The 15,928-nt window shown below is 46.3% G+C and overlaps 1 protein-coding gene across 3 annotated transcripts in view; it reads right to left on the bottom strand.

Annotated features, from left to right (window-relative positions):
* LOC118395205 (receptor-type tyrosine-protein phosphatase N2-like) overlaps positions 1-15,928 on the bottom strand; it is a 181,781-nt gene that overhangs the window by 31,881 nt on the left and 133,972 nt on the right. For all 3 annotated transcript variants that reach the window (XR_008065197.1, XM_052463710.1, XM_052463709.1), the window contains exons 15-16: positions 11,034-11,246; positions 5,193-5,399 (exon numbers count right to left, since the gene is read on the bottom strand). Coding sequence is in view for 2 of the 3 variants with exons in the window: in XM_052463710.1 (XP_052319670.1) it covers positions 5,193-5,399; positions 11,034-11,246 (420 nt within the window). In the remaining variant the exon portion in view is untranslated. The remainder of the gene's footprint in view (positions 1-5,192; positions 5,400-11,033; positions 11,247-15,928) is intronic.

Genomic DNA, 15,928 nt, shown 5'->3' with positions numbered 1-15,928 from the left:
GGGAGAGGAGAGAAAGGTGAGAGAAGATAGAGGAGAGGGGGAGGAGGAGAGAGATAGGAGAGGGGGAGGAGGAGAGAGAGAGGAGAGGGGGAGGAGGAGAGAGGAGAGGGGGAGGAGGAGAGAGATAGGAGAAGGGGAGGAGGAGAGACAGAGGAGAGGGGGAGGAGGAGAGAGAGAGGAGAGGGGGAGGAGGAGAGAGAGAGGAGAGGGGGAGGAGGAGAGAGGAGAGGGGGGGGAGGAGAGAGATAGGAGAAGGGGTGGAGGAGAGAGAGAGGAGAGGGGGAGGAGGAGAGAGAGAGGAGAGGGGGAGGAGGAGAGAGGAGAGGGGGAGGAGGAGAGAGATAGGAGAAGGGGAGGAGGAGAGAGAGAGAGAGGAGAGGGGGAGGAGGAGAGAGAGAGGAGGGGGAGGAGGAGAGAAAGAGGAGAGGGGGAGGAGGAGAGAAAGAGGAGAGGGGGAGGAGGAGAGAAAGAGGAGAGGGGGGAGGAGAGAGAAAGAGGAGAGGGGAGGAGGAGAGAAAGAGGAGAAGAGAGATAGGAGAAGGGGAGGAGAGAGAGAGGAGAGGGGGAGGAGGAGAGAGGAGAGGGGGAGGAGGAGAGAGGAGAGGGGGAGGAGGAGAGAGATAGAAGGGGAGGAGGAGAGAGAGAGGAGGAGGGGGGGAGGAGGAGAGAGAGAGAGGAGAGGGGAGGAGGAGAGAAAGAGGGAGGGGGAGGAGGAGAGAAAGAGGAGAGGGGGAGGAGGAAAGAGGAGAGGGGGGGGAGGAGAGAGGCGAGGGGGAGAAGGAGAGAAAGAGGAGCGGGGGAGGAGGAGAGAGGAGAGAGGGGGAGGAGGAGAGAAAGAGAGGGGGAGGAGGAGAGAAAGAGGAGAGGGGAGGAGGAGAGAAAGAGGAGAGGGGGAGGAGGAGAGAAAGAGGAGAGGGGGAGGAGGAGAGAAAGAGGAGAGGGGGAGGAGGAGAGAAAGAGGAGAGGGGGAGGAGGAGAGGGGGAGGAGGAGAAAGAGGAGAGGGGGAGGAGGAGAGGGGGAGGGAGGAGAGAAAGAGGAGAGGGGGAGGAGGGAGAGAGGAGGGGGAGGAGGAGAGAAAGAGGAGAGGGGGAGGAGGAGAGAAAGAGGAGAGGGGAGGAGGAGAGAAAGAGGAGAGGGGAGGAGGAGAGAGAGAGGAGAGGGGGAGGAGGAGAGAGAAAGAGGAGAGGGGGAGGAGGAGAGAAAGAGGAGAGGGGAGGAGGAGAGAGGAGAGGAGAGGGGGAGGAGGAGAGAAAGAGGAGAGGGGGAGGAGGAGAGAGAGAGGAGAGGGGGAGGAGGAGAGAAAGAGGAGAGGGGGAGGAGGAGAGAGAGAGGAGAGGGGGAGGAGGAGAGAAAGAGGAGAGGGGGAGGAGGAGAGAAAGAGGAGAGGGGGAGGAGGAGAGAGAGAGGAGAGGGGGAGGAGGAGAGAGGAGAGGGGGAGGAGGAGAGAGAGAGGAGAGGGGGAGGAGGAGAGAAAGAGGAGAGGGGGAGGGGGGAGGAGGAGAGAAAGAGGAGAGGGGGAGGAGGAGAGAGAGAGGAGAGGGGGAAGGAGGAGAGAGAGAGGAGAGGGGGAGGAGGAGAGAGAGAGGAGAGGGGGAGGAGGAGAGAAAGAGGAGAGGGGGAGGAGGAGAGAGAGAGGAGAGGGGGGAGGAGGAGAGAAAGAGGAGAGGGGGAGGAGGAGAGAAAGAGGAGAGGGGGAGGAGGAGAGAGATAGGAGAGGGGGGATTAATTGCAGGAGAAGAGAGATGCGTGCCCCTGGATCTGCCCCCGTCTCTTGCAGTATGTAATGAAGCAGTGCATTCAGGATGGGGGGCGCAGTGGGAAGGCAGGGAGCGTGGCTCACACCTCCTGATTAATTTGCCTTTGCTTCCCTGCCCTGGCTGGCTCCAATATGCACCAACCCACCAAAGGCCCAGTATCATGAACACTGAACAGAACCTCTCCAATGACGGCCTCGTGGCCCAGTTCATTCTCATATTTAAACTGGCGTACGTGGGAGGACGGGACAAACATTTTGGCCGATCCATTGATAATGGGCTCAGTTGAGTAGCAGCACATGTTACTATCTTCTGCCAGGGAGTTGTCCAAGGTACTGAAGCTCACAGAGCTTTCTCTCATGTTACCCTGCTGCTCCACTCACTGTCAGTCAGTCAGAATAGCACAGCCAGACAGAGGGTCAACCGTTGTGTGCGTGTGTGTGCGTTCGTGTGCGTGCGTTCATGTGCGTGTCTGTGTGTCTCATATACTCCCAACGTAAATCTCAGGGGCAATTAAGAGCTTCATGCCAATTGAACACATCCCAGGACCCTTCTATCACTATGAGAAGCATATGATGCATGTAGACGCAGAGCAGGAGGACAGAGTTATGTGAAGAATAGCTATGTATTGCAATTATGGTAGACTGAGTTTTTCAGAATCAATGGATATTTTAATCTGTGTGAAAATAAGACATGTGGAACAAGCCTGCTCATGGAAATATGGCTATAATGAGATGAATAGAAACAAAGAGAGAGATGGTGCCGGAGAGAGAGAGAGAGAGAGAGACAGAGTAGGAGGAGAGGAAAAAAAGAGACTATGTGCAAGAGAGAGAAATAAAAAGAAAGACAGACGGGATAGAGAGAGATGAGACACAACGACAGACAGACAGACAGACAGACAGACAGACAGACAGACAGACAGACAGACGGGATAGAGAGAGGTGAGACACAACGACAGACAGACAGACAGACAGACAGACAGACAGACAGACAGACAGACAGACAGACAGACGGGATAGAGAGAGATGAGACACAACGACAACCGATTTCCTAGGTTAGCTAGCCAGCTATTGTCCTTCTTTTAACTCAACGTAACGTAAACAACACTGCTAGCTAGCCAGCTAGCCCCCGAATAGCATCACTGTAGAAATTATTACACTCAACGGAACGACTTGATTAGTGTAGTGCCAACAACGCAGCTACTGCCAGCTAGCCTACTTTAGCAGTACTGTATCATTTTAATAATTTTAGTCAATAAGATTCTTGCTACGTAAGCTTAACTTTCTGAACATTCGAGACGTGTAGTCCACTTGTCATTCCAATTTCCTTGCATTAGCGTAGCCTTTTCTGTAGCCTGTCAACTATGTGTCTGTCTATCCCTGTTCTCTCCTCTCTGCACAGACCATACAAACGCTCCACACCGCGTGGCCGCGACCACCCTAATCTGGTGGTCCCAGCGCGTACGACCCACGTGGAGTTCCAGGTCTCCGGTAGCCTCTGGAACTGCCGATCTGCGGCCAACAAGGCAGAGTTCATCTCAGCCTATGCCTCCCTCCAGTCCCTTGACTTCTTGGCACTGACGGAAACATGGATCACCACAGATAACACTGCTACTCCTACTGCTCTCTCCTCGTCCGCCCACGTGTTCTCGCACACCCCGAGAGCTTCTGGTCAGCGGGGTGGTGGCACCGGGATCCTCATCTCTCCCAAGTGGTCTTTCTCTCTTTCTCCCTTACCCATCTGTCTATTGCCTCCTTTGAATTCCATGCTGTCACAGTTACCAGCCCTTTCAAGCTTAACATCCTTATCATTTATCGCCCTCCAGGTTCCCTCGGAGAGTTCATCAATGAGCTTGATGCCTTGATAAGCTCCTTTCCTGAGGACGGCTCACCTCTCACAGTTCTGGGCGACTTTAACCTCCCCACGTCTACCTTTGACTCATTCCTCTCTGCCTCCTTCTTTCCACTCCTCTCCTCTTTTGACCTCACCCTCTCACCTTCCCCCCCTACTCACAAGGCAGGCAATACGCTTCTCTGTATCACGGAGGCGCTCCGCACTGCTAAAGCTAACTCTCTCTCCTCTGCTCTCATCCTTCTAGACCTATCGGCTGCCTTCGATACTGTGAACCATCAGATCCTCCTCTCCACCCTCTCCGAGTTGGGCATCTCCGGCGCGGCCCACGCTTGGATTGCGTCCTACCTGACAGGTCGCTCCTACCAGGTGGCGTGGCGAGAATCTGTCTCCTCACCACGCGCTCTCACTACTGGTGTCCCCCAGGGCTCTGTTCTAGGCCCTCTCTTATTCTCGCTATACACCAAGTCACTTGGCTCTGTCATAACCTCACATGGTCTCTCCTATCATTGCTATGCAGACGACACACAATTAATCTTCTCCTTTCCCCTTCTGATGACCAGGTGGCGAATCGCATCTCTGCATGTCTGGCAGACATATCAGTGTGGATGACGGATCACCACCTCAAGCTGAACCTCAGCAAGACGGAGCTCCTCTTCCTCCCGGGGAAGGACTGCCCGTTCCATGATCTCGCCATCACGGTTGACAACTCCATTGTGTCCTCCTCCCAGAGCGCTAAGAACCTTGGCGTGATCCTGGACAACACCCTGACGTTCTCAACTAACATCAAGGCGGTGTCCCGTTCCTGTAGGTTCATGCTCTACAACATCCGCAGAGTACGACCCTGCCTCACACAGGAAGCGGCGCAGGTCCTAATCCAGGCACTTGTCATCTCCCGTCTTGATTACTGCAACTCGCTGTTGGCTGGGCTCCCTGCCTGTGCCATTAAACCCTACAACTCATCCAGAACGCCGCAGCCCGTCTGGTGTTCAACCTTCCCAAGTTCTCTCACGTCACCCCGCTCCTCCGCTCTCTCCACTGGCTTCCAGTTGAAGCTCGCATCCGCTACAAGACCATGGTGCTTGCCTACGGAGCTGTGAGGGGAACGGCACCTCAGTACCTCCAGGCTCTGATCAGGCCCTACACCCAAACAAGGGCACTGCGTTCATCCACCTCTGGCCTGCTCGCCTCCCTACCACTGAGGAAGTACAGTTCCCGCTCAGCCCAGTCAAAACTGTTCGCTGCTCTGGCCCCCCAATGGTGGAACAAACTCCCTCACGACGCCAGGACAGCGGAGTCAATCACCACCTTCCGGAGACACCTGAAACCCCACCTCTTCAAGGAATACCTAGGATAGGGTAAGTAAGGGTAAGTAATCCTTCTCACCCCCTCCCCCCACCAACAAGATTTAGATGCAAGTGGCTGTTCCACTGGTTGTCATAAGGTGTATGCACCAATTTGTAAGTCGCTCTGGATAAGAGCGTCTGCTAAATGACTTAAATGAGAGAGATGAGACACAACGACAGACAGACAGACAGACAGACAGACAGACAGACAAACAGTCAGACAAAAATAAGGATGTTTACCAGGATCATGTGTCCAGTGGAGATGTCCATGTTGGAGTGGACGGGTTCCTCAGACCAGGAGGAGGTGGAGCTTCGTGCCGAGGGGCTGACCATGGGCCCCCCGTCGCTGAATTGGGACGACACACTGTTGAGCCGTGACGACACACTGTGCATCGGCTCTGGGCGCTCCGCCGGCGGCTTGACCGACATCCTCTGACGACACAGCTCCTAGGAGCAGAAGGAGGGACACGGGTAGACCATAAGCACAGTTGTATTTTTTTATTTTACCTTTATTTAACTAGGCAAGTCAGTTAAGAACAAATTATTATTTTCAATGACGGCCTAGGAACAGTGGGTTACCTGCCTTGTTCAGAGGCAGAATGACAGCTCGGAGATTTGATCATGCAACCTTTCGGTTACTCGTCCAACGCTCTAACCACCTGCCGCCCCAAGTAACAAAGTAGTAACAGTAACAAAGTAAACTCACTTATTCCGTGAAATACATGTTTTTCATATCCTAATGTTTCTTAAGACCTACCTATACAGAAACAATGTATTTTTATGGTATACATTACATTGATTATTAATAGGCTGTTTAAAATATAAACTCAGCAAAAAAAGAAAAGTCCCTTTTCAGGACCCTGTCTTTCAAAGATCATTCGTAAAAATCCAAATAACTTCACATATCTTCATTGTAAAGGGTTTAAACACTGTTTCCCATGCTTGTCACAGTTATGAAAACTTAGGACACTAAAAAGGCCTTTCTACTGACTCTGAAAAACACCAAAAGAAAGATGCCCAGGGTCCCTGCTCATCTGCGTCAGGCATGCTGCAAGGAGGCATGGGGACTGCAGATGTGGCCAGGGCAATAAATTGCAATGTCCCTGTGAGACGCCTAAGACACAGGGAGACAGGACAGACAGCTGATCGTCCTCACAGTGGCAGACCACGTGTAACAACACCTGCACAGGATCTGAACATCACACCTGCGGGACAGGTACAGGATGGCAACAACAACTGCCTGAGTTACACCAGAAACGCACAATCCCATCATCAGTGCTCAGACTGTCCGCAATAGGCTGAGAGAGACTGGATTGAGGGCTTGTATGCCTCTTCTAAGGCAGGTCCTCACCAGACATCACCGGCAACAACGTCGCTGGGCCAGACAGGACTGGCAAAAAGTGCTCTTCTCTGACGAGTCGCGGGTGATGGTCGGATTTGCGTTTATCGTCGAAGGAATGAGCGTTACACCGAGGCTTGTACTCTGGAGCGGGATCGAATTGGAGGTGGAGGGTCCGTCGTGGTCTGGGGCGGTGTGTCACAGCATCATCGGACTGAGCTTGTTGTCATTGCAGGCAATCTCAACGCAGTGTTACAGGGAAGAAATCCTCCCCCCTCATGCGGTACCCTTCCTGTAGGCTAACCCTGACATGACCCTCCAGCATGACAATGTCACCAGCCATACTGCTCGTTCTGTGTGTGATTTCCTGCAAGACAGGAATGTCAATGTTCTGCCATGGCCAGTGAAGAGCCCGGATCTCAATCCCATTGAGCACGTCTGGGACCTGTTGGATCGGAGGGTGAGGGCTAGGGCCATTCCCCCCAGAAATGTCCGGGAACTTGCAGGTGCCTTGGTGGAAGAGTGGGGTAACATCTCACAGCAAGAACTAGCAAATCTGGTGCTGTCCATGAGGAGGAGATGCATTGCAGCACTTAATGCAGCTGGTGGCCACACCAGATACTGACTGTTACTTTTGATTTTGACCCCCGATTCGTTCAGGGACACATTATTCCATTTCTTTTAGTCACATGTCTGTGGAACTTGTTCAGTTTATGTCTCAGTTGTTGAGTCTTATGTTCATACAAATATATACACATGTTAAGTCTTCTGAAAATAAACGCAGTTGACGGTGAGAGGACATTTATTTTTTTGCTGAGTTTAGATGTTCCTAAGGCGTCATAGGCTGCTTCTTGCTTCCAAACGGTTTTGGTGTTAATGACCATGTTAATGACCACCTCCAAGGAAACGGCTGCCGTCGCTACATTTACGTCACTATTATACACTACCTTTGGGAGTGCACATTCACAATCAATGAGGGTTTGACTAATGTCATATAACTTTTGCTATTGCGTTAACATTTCCAGTTTGCATACTCTCAGCTTACATGATGTTGGTGGCTTGGCACATCTAATGAAAAGACAAAAGGCCTATATAAAAGGCCCTTCTGTAGAGTCATTTTAGTATTTTGTGCTCAAGCATGTGTTCAACCTGTTATTTCAGTAATACTGAAATATTATTAGAGGAATATTTAAGGAATACTGAAATAGTTACAACATTTTCTCCAAGACAATGTGTTCAAATGATTATTTTTCTCTGCTTCATGATCTGGCCTGCATTCCAAATGGCACCATATTCCTTTTCTAGGGCACTGCTTTTGACCAGGGCCCAAGTGGGAATATGTAGGGAATAGGGTACCATTTAAGACACAACCCTGGTGTCAGTCTGTTATACTGTATATGGTTGATCACCATGTTGTATTGTAGGATGTGGAGGAATGTTGAAAACAAAAACCCTTCGTCAAAAGATACATCTGTTCTCCAGTGTGAGCCAGAGACAGAAGATGGAATGACATTTTCTCTAATAATGAGTTCAAATGATACTTTTTCTCAGTCACAGCTGAGTGAGGATATCTGTTGGGGTAGCAGTGATGTAGCCTAGCTAATGTCAGAGGACGTGGAGTTACACATGCTCCAGTCCTTAGGAGAGAGATAATCATGATTAACACTTACTGTGAGTGACAACACAAGTCATTTCACCATCCCTTCATTATCTCACTACTCCTCATTCTCCCTCTGACCTTGGATCTATTGGCTTGTCGTCTAAACCATAACCATGCAAGCACACACCATATCTGCAACGTTATAGAAAAATACAGGAATCCAGCTAGTCATATTTCTATTAACATGCTAGAAGTCTAGTAGCTTATAACCACTCAATTCAACAAAAATCTCTCCGTCTGTCTGCCTGCCTGCCTGCCTGCCTGCCTGTCTGCCTGCCTGCCTGCCTGCCTGTCTGTCTGTCTGTCTGTCTGTCTGTCTGTCTGTCTGTCTGTCTGTCTGTCTGTCTGCGTGTCCGTCTATCTGCTTGCTTGACCATCTATCTTCCTGCCTGTCTGTCTGTCTGTCTGCCAGCCAGCTCGCTTATCTGTCCCTGCAGCCACCAGGGAGGGTCTGCCTCTCCCCCATCCCCCTGCTACAACCCCATTACAGCCAGACAGCCACAGCGTTACTGCGGCTCTAACATTCACATTAGAACAACTCTACATGCTAAACTTTGTACCAGTTAAAAGTCCTAATAAATATATGAAAATGGCCTCTCCTGAGATATTCAATTAGCTGCCTGCAAAAAGCCCAAATGAACCAGGCGAGGAGAAAAAAATGAAAAACGTTCCACCAAGGTCAGGTTCACATTGAATAACACATTATTTACAGCTTCAGTATGGCACTGCCCAGGCAATGGAGAAATTAACAGCGTCCCAAATAGTACCATTATCCCTATATAGTGCATTACTTTTGATCAAAACCTGGTCAAAAGTAGTGCACTATATATGGAATAGAGTGCCATTTGAGATGCAGTTCAGATTTATCCTAATTTATGGGATGTTGATTTTCATCTATACACTTAATCAGGAATTTATGCCTCTGCATTCCAAATGGAACCATATTCCTTTTCTAGTGCACTGCTTTTGACCAGGGCCCAAGGGGGAATATGTAGGGAATAGGGTACCATTTAAGACGCAACCCTGGTGTCAGTCTGTTATACTGTATATGGTTGATCACCATGTTGTATTGTAGGATGTGGAGGAATGTTGAAAACAAAAACCCTGCGTCAAAAGATACATCTGTTCTCCAGTGTGAGCCAGAGACAGAAGATGTTTCATTATTCATGCTTCCAAATTATGTTTGAAAACAAGCGATGGTTGTGTTATGTTATATTTCTCACACACAAATCTGGAATTGAACACATTTTCTTTGTTTAAGTGTACATTTCATGATGGAAATGTATTCCAATTGGTTTGGTTCAGACGATACAGAAAGCACTAGCTATCTCACAAAACAAAGTCTGGCCTGACATAAAATAATAACATTAAAAAAATGGACAAAGACACAAGAGGCCTATAAGTCATGTGACTCCCAAATGGCACCCTATTCCCATAGAGCTCTGGTCAAAAGCAGTGCACAAAATAGGGATTATGGTACCATTTGTGAGGCACCCATACATCACCCTGGGCAGTGGGAGCGTCTGTGAAGAGTGGCCAGTGGGGGCGAGCCTCCAACACCAGTCGATAGCTGCGTCTCAAATGGAACGCTATTCCAATGGGCTATGGCCCAAATGTGTGCATTATATAGGGAATAGGGTGCCATTTGGGAAACAACAAACCCTCTGGCACAATGTGGTGGAGAGACAGAAAAAAGAGAGAGAGAGAGAGAGAGAGAGAGAGAGAGAGAGAGAGAAGAGAATAGAAAGAGGGAGAGGCTGGGCAGAGAGAGGGGGATAACATAAGCCTCAGTAGACTCTTCAACAGTATGACAGGCAGTTCCCATGTCTCGCTTGGCTATCAAGGGAGAAGGAGACTGACAGAGAGGTATCATCCACAATATCCCCCAAGATGAAAGCCAACAGCAAGCACTCAGGTACGACAGGCAACCTGTCAATCAAGCTTTTCTCTCTGTGTCAACATCATACTTTCATAACACAGGAAAATATGCCTGACAACTTGGAGACCTAGCTAAGGCTCAGAGGATTCTGTGATAAACAGAAATCTGGTTGGACACTAACGCAACGGGAGCGTTGTGTGTGGGGGTATATAGATGTGTATGAGTGTGTGTGAGCATGGCCTCAGACAGACGCACCCAGGGCCTGGGTCATTAGCATGCAGCAAGGCTGTGTGTGTGTGTCAGGCTGCCCGCTGCTACCCCTCTGCTTTAATTGCATGTAGGTCTAAAGAGTTCTCTGCTACTGGGCCACACACACACACACACACACATAAAATATGTGCGTTTTAGTTGCATGGCCAAGGTGGTAAATGCATTAGGAAAAGCCACTGACTCCTACTGGAATTGTGTAAAGGCACAGTAAACATCAATTAAGTGGAAATGTGCAGGAGCCCAGCAGTAAGTGGATCATGAAAATGATTTAAGACTAATAAAACTATCCAGCCACCTTGTTGGTTAATATGAAATACATCCTATAATGTCACAGTAAAACATATACATTTCAAAGTAGAAACCCCACCTCTTCAATGAGGGGGGATGGGGCACACCCCCACCCCCCCTCACTGAAAGAAAACCCCAAAAAGAACTACCACCCTTGCCTTTCGTGAACTAACTCTAGCACTTGGCTTTTTTCTACTGGCACTGACTTCGCTGATAGCTACTTTACTGTGAAAAAATGTACTTAATATGACTGAGATATGTTGTTTCCCACCTAGCTATCATAAGATGAATGCACTAACTGTAAGTCACTGGAAAAGAGTGTCTGCTATATGACTAAAATGTAAATGCAGATTGAAACAAAATTGAATAACCTACACTAGTATTATTTATTGAAATAAGACGTGAGAAAAGCACCTACAGTAAATGTAAATACTAAAGAGAAGGGCATTCTTAAATCAATGCTCAGAATGAGAAAAAAAGACCAAACAGATCACGTCATCTGTATTTTTTTGTGTCCGTCACAACTGGTCCCCTATTCACTAAAATAGTGCACTACTTTTGACCAGGGCCCATAGGGATAGGGTACCATTTGGGACGCAGATATTGAAATGAAGACTAACTTACGTCTGACATATATCCTCTTACCTGATAGGTGGAGGTAGCATCGCTGCCTGTGTCTGTTCCCAGGTTGGTGAGCTTCTCCTTGAGCTTGTGGTGAGAGCGGTGTCGGAGGCAGTAGACCACAGCGGAGGCCAGCAGCACAGCCACAATACACAGGATAGACACCACTGTCAAGATCATGTACTTGGTGGACTCGGCCGTGCTGTACTTGGTAGGGATCTGGTTTATCTGGCTTCTCTGTAGGGAAGGGGACAGAGGGGGGAGAGAGGGAGAGAGAGAGAGGATTACACATTATTACATGATGAGAGGATGTTTTAAGACCTCACACATTTTCTTTATCTAAAAATGTTTATGTTTTGGTTGGACATACAGTTGAAGTCGGAAGTTATAATTCACTTAGGTTGGAGTCATTAAAACTCGTTTTTCAACCACTCCACAAATTTCTTGTTAACAAACTATAGTTTGGGCAAGTCGGTTAGGACATCTACTTTGTGCAAGACACAAGTCATTATTCCAACAATTGTTTACAGACAGATTATTTCACTTATAATTCACTGTATCACAATTCCAGTGGGTCAGAAGTTTACATACACTAAGTCGACTGTGCCTTTAAACAGCTTGGAAAAATTCCAGAAAATGATGTCATGGCTTTAGAAGCTTCTGATAGGCTAATTGACATCATTTTAGTCAATTGCAGGTGTACCTGCAGATATATTTCAAGGCCTACTTTCAAATTCAGTGCCTCTTTGCTTGACATCATGGGAAAATCAAAAGAAATCAGCCAAGACCTCCAAATTTTTTTTGTAGACCTCCACAAGTCTGGTTCATCCTTGGGAGCAATTTCCAAATGCCTGAACGTACCACGTTCATCTGTACAAACAATAGTACGCAAGTACAACACCATGGGACCACGCAGTTGTCTTTGATGCGAAAAGTGCAAATCAATCCCAGAACAAGCAGGTACAAAAGTATCTATATCCTATATCAACATAACCTGAAAGGCCGCTCAGCAAGTAAGAAGCCACTGCTCCAAAAAAAAGCCAGACTACGGTTTGCAACTGCAAATGGGGACAAATATCGTATTTTTTGGAGAAATGTCCTCTGGACTGATGAAACAAAAATAGAACTGTTTGGCCATAATGACCATCGTTATGTTTGGAGGAAAAAGGGGGAGGCTTGCAAGCCGAAGAACACCATTCCAACCATAAAGCACGGGGGTGGCAGCATCATGTTGTGGGGATGCTTTGCTGCAGGAGGGGCTGGTGCACTTCACAAAATAGATGGCATCATGAGGGAGGAAAATTATGTGGATATATTGAAGCAACATCTCAAGACATCAGTCAGGAAGTTAAAGCTTGGTTGCAAATCGGTCTTTCAAATGGACAATGACCCAAAGCATACTTCCAAAGTTGTGGAAAATGGCTTAAGGACAACAAAGTCAAGGTATTGGAGTGGCCATCACAAAGCCCTGACCTCAATCGTATGTGGGCAGAACTGAAAAGGCGTCTGCGAGCAAGGACGCCTACAAACCTGACTCAGTTACACAAGCTCTGTCAGTAGCAATGGGCCAAAATTAATCCAACTTATTGTGGGAAGCTTGTGGAAGGCTACCCGAAATGTTTGACCCAAGTTAAACAATTTAAAGGCAATGCTATCCAATACTAATTGAGTGTATGTACACTTCTGACCAACTTGGAATGTGATAAAAAAAAAGCTTAATTAAATAATTCTCTCTACTATTATTCTGACATTTCACAATCTTAAAATAAAGTGGTGATCATAACTGACCTAAAACAGGGAATTTTTACTAGGATTAAATGTCAGGAATTGTGAAAAACTGAGTTTAAATGTGTTTGGCTAAGGTGAATGTAAACTTCCAAATTCAACTTTAAGTATGCACATCGATGTTGCAGATAAAAAGCTGATCATGTTTTTGTTCCATCATCTGTGCGTATTAGTGCGCTAAATATGTAAACTCCCCAAATAGAAAAACAAAATATAGATTATTTAGGAACAAATTGAATAAAATAGTATATTTTGAAATCAGTGACACAACCACTGTTTGTTTCATTGGACACAATAGTTCCCCTGCTGTATTTTTCCTAATAAATTGAAAGTAGAACCTGAAACTCGTAGCCAATGACTAGTTGAGTAGCTACAACCTGTCAAGCACGTAATCCACTGCAAAGAAAAATACCTCTAAAAGCAAACATTGGGATGTGAAACAGCCTACTTCATTTGGCACAGTACATTGCTAGGAAGAAAGCCCAACAATATACAGAGTGCTAAATTAAAACACCATATAAACCTACACCCAAATAGGCTACATATGGAAAAAGCATTACATGTAGAAAAACATATTAGAGAAGAGATATTCATTATGTTATTCATTAAAAGCAGACTCTCTTACTGCTACATGGAATTCATTTCAGAGGCCAGTGATCTATGGATAATGGCCCTGCTCCATTCAAACTGGCATGCATTCCAAATTGCATCCTATTCTTTTATAGTGTACTACGTTTGAACAGGGTCTCTAGGGTCCCATTTGGGAAAAAAATAGAGTGCCATTTGGGACACAGTCCCATCCACAGTAAATCAACAATAGCCTGATAATTATCTCTCATTAGAGACAGCATAAATGATGTTAGCAACAATACAGAGCATTGGGAAGAATGAAGAGACGAGAGCTGCAAATTGCAATCCCAACTACCAGACCTACAATTCCCCCTTTTTACATAATTTTCAAAAGAAATCAATAGTGAAAAAGGCTTGGTTGCTTGGCTTGACTCTGTGCTGCTTGCTACAAGATGGGAATAATTCCTTAACCCATTTTCTTCCTTCTTTTTTTTTTACATCCTCTTTGTAGTGTTACAATAAATATATATTTTCCAACCGCACTCTCTCTCACAATTATAAATGTCTCACTAGGCTATTCATTATCTTGTTCTAATAGTAATGTAATGCTATGTATTCAGCGTGCCACATTCTATTTTCTACCCTGTATTACATTGCAGAAATGCAAGGCCCTCATTTACAGTGAAGGCTCTTTATCTCTGCATCATAAAGACCTGGCAAGCAAATATTGTGGGTCTAAAAAAAATGAAAAGGGCCCGGTGGAACCTGGTCGGTCGGTGGCAGGCCAGGGGTCATTGGGATTAGGGCCGGACCAGTCTGCATCCCAGTTAATGGAAATGTGTGTTGAAAGAGGCTGTGATGGCATCCCAAATGACATCCTATTCCCTATATGAGCACTACTTTTGACCAAGGCTTTGGTCAAAGGTAGCACACTATATAGGGAATAGGGTGCAATTTGGGACGTGACCTGTGAGATGGGCTCTGCTTGGGCCTGACTGCCTGCCTGCCTGTCACAGACGTGTAAGCCCCTGGGAGGTGGAAGGGTGGAAGGGAAGGGGCGGCCAACGAGCGCTGCACAAGGATTGTTCTGGAATGCCTTGTGTTGTGAGGCTGTGAAGCAGGGTACCCCACCACTACACTGAGCGGTGTAGATCTGTTCCCCCTGATTTCATTCATAGCTGGCTGTATTCATCACCTTGAAAGAATGGACACAGAAAGCCCCACAAAGGGAGACAACAGTTGCCCAATGCTTTGTGGGGTCCAACTTGCCTGGGAGCATTAAGTCCTACTGTAAAGCCTGGTTGAATGGTAATGTGATGGTGTTAAAAGGAAACAGTGGAAAGCTCTCTTATCTCTTGTCTCAGTGCTATGATGAAAACGAGCATTTCTCAGTCTGGGAGGTAGAATCCAAAAAAGACTATATTATTTGTAAAGATTACACTCTAAAAGATTCTTAACATTCTATTTCCACTGACCTTCTCTTGGTCCCTGGGAGAAAAAAAAGAATGTAACGCTCTGATGTAGCTAACAGAAATATTGCAAAATGAACTGAGCAGATTTTTTTATTGTAAAAACTCTCATTAATAACACATTTTAACTGCATGACACACAAGCTTTGATTCCAATGCAAAATATATTTTTTTACACAGATCAAATAACTTCATTTGTATTTTTGTTTTGTCAAATTACATTTCATTGAGAAAGATTGATGGCATCTTGCTTGGATAGTAATGGCCATATTTAGTCTTAGCTCTGTAACTGTTCACTCATTCCTCACTGGACAGATGCTTTAGCTTCTAATACTTACTCACTCTCTTCTTCATAGCTGCCTTCTTATGCCTCTCTCTCTCCCTCTCTCTTTCTATTGATTCAAACAAATGTAGCCTGACTTCCCCTGCTTAATCAACATTGGGTGCGGTTGTCAGTGAAGTAGGGACGTTTTAAATCACGTCTATGAAAAATGAGGAGCTGAGGTTCTGATTGTGGTGCAGAACCACAGAACCAGATGCTGTGGAATAGAGCAAAACCATAATAATAATTGAAAAGCAAAAACCTTGCAGAGGGAGATTGTTCCAAATAAATATGCCTATACAGTGTGTGAGATTTATTATCTGAAGGACACATTTTTTCCCTTCATGCATTTACAAATAAAATTGAACACCAAAAGAATATTCGGTAGAAAAGCAACATAGAATAGAGATGACCAGGCAGGCCAGACAGACAGACGGACGGACAGACAGAATCTTCTCTTTAATACTGCAGCTCCAGGGCCTTCATTTCCTACAACTCTCTCCAAAGGCTTAGCACTTTCAATCAAATGACATGGCAACATCTTGACGAACAGAGGACTGTGTACGACTGAATCAAATTATATATGGAAATAAATGCAGAAACATTTGCATTTCTTAATTATGTTTGGTCAAAAATAGATTAACAAAATATATATGTGCCAGTATGAATATATATATATTTTTAATCATGAATTGACACAGATTTCCTTGAAAACAAATGTGATTGGTATAAAGATCATTTGTAGTCTGACATCTAATGTTTTACATAATATT

Source organism: Oncorhynchus keta, chromosome 15 (assembly GCF_023373465.1).
Source record: "Oncorhynchus keta strain PuntledgeMale-10-30-2019 chromosome 15, Oket_V2, whole genome shotgun sequence".
NCBI classification, from domain to species: Eukaryota; Metazoa; Chordata; class Actinopteri; order Salmoniformes; family Salmonidae; genus Oncorhynchus; species Oncorhynchus keta.
The sequence above is the reverse complement of the archived record's forward strand: the minus strand, read 5'-3'. Positions and strand labels throughout refer to the sequence as shown.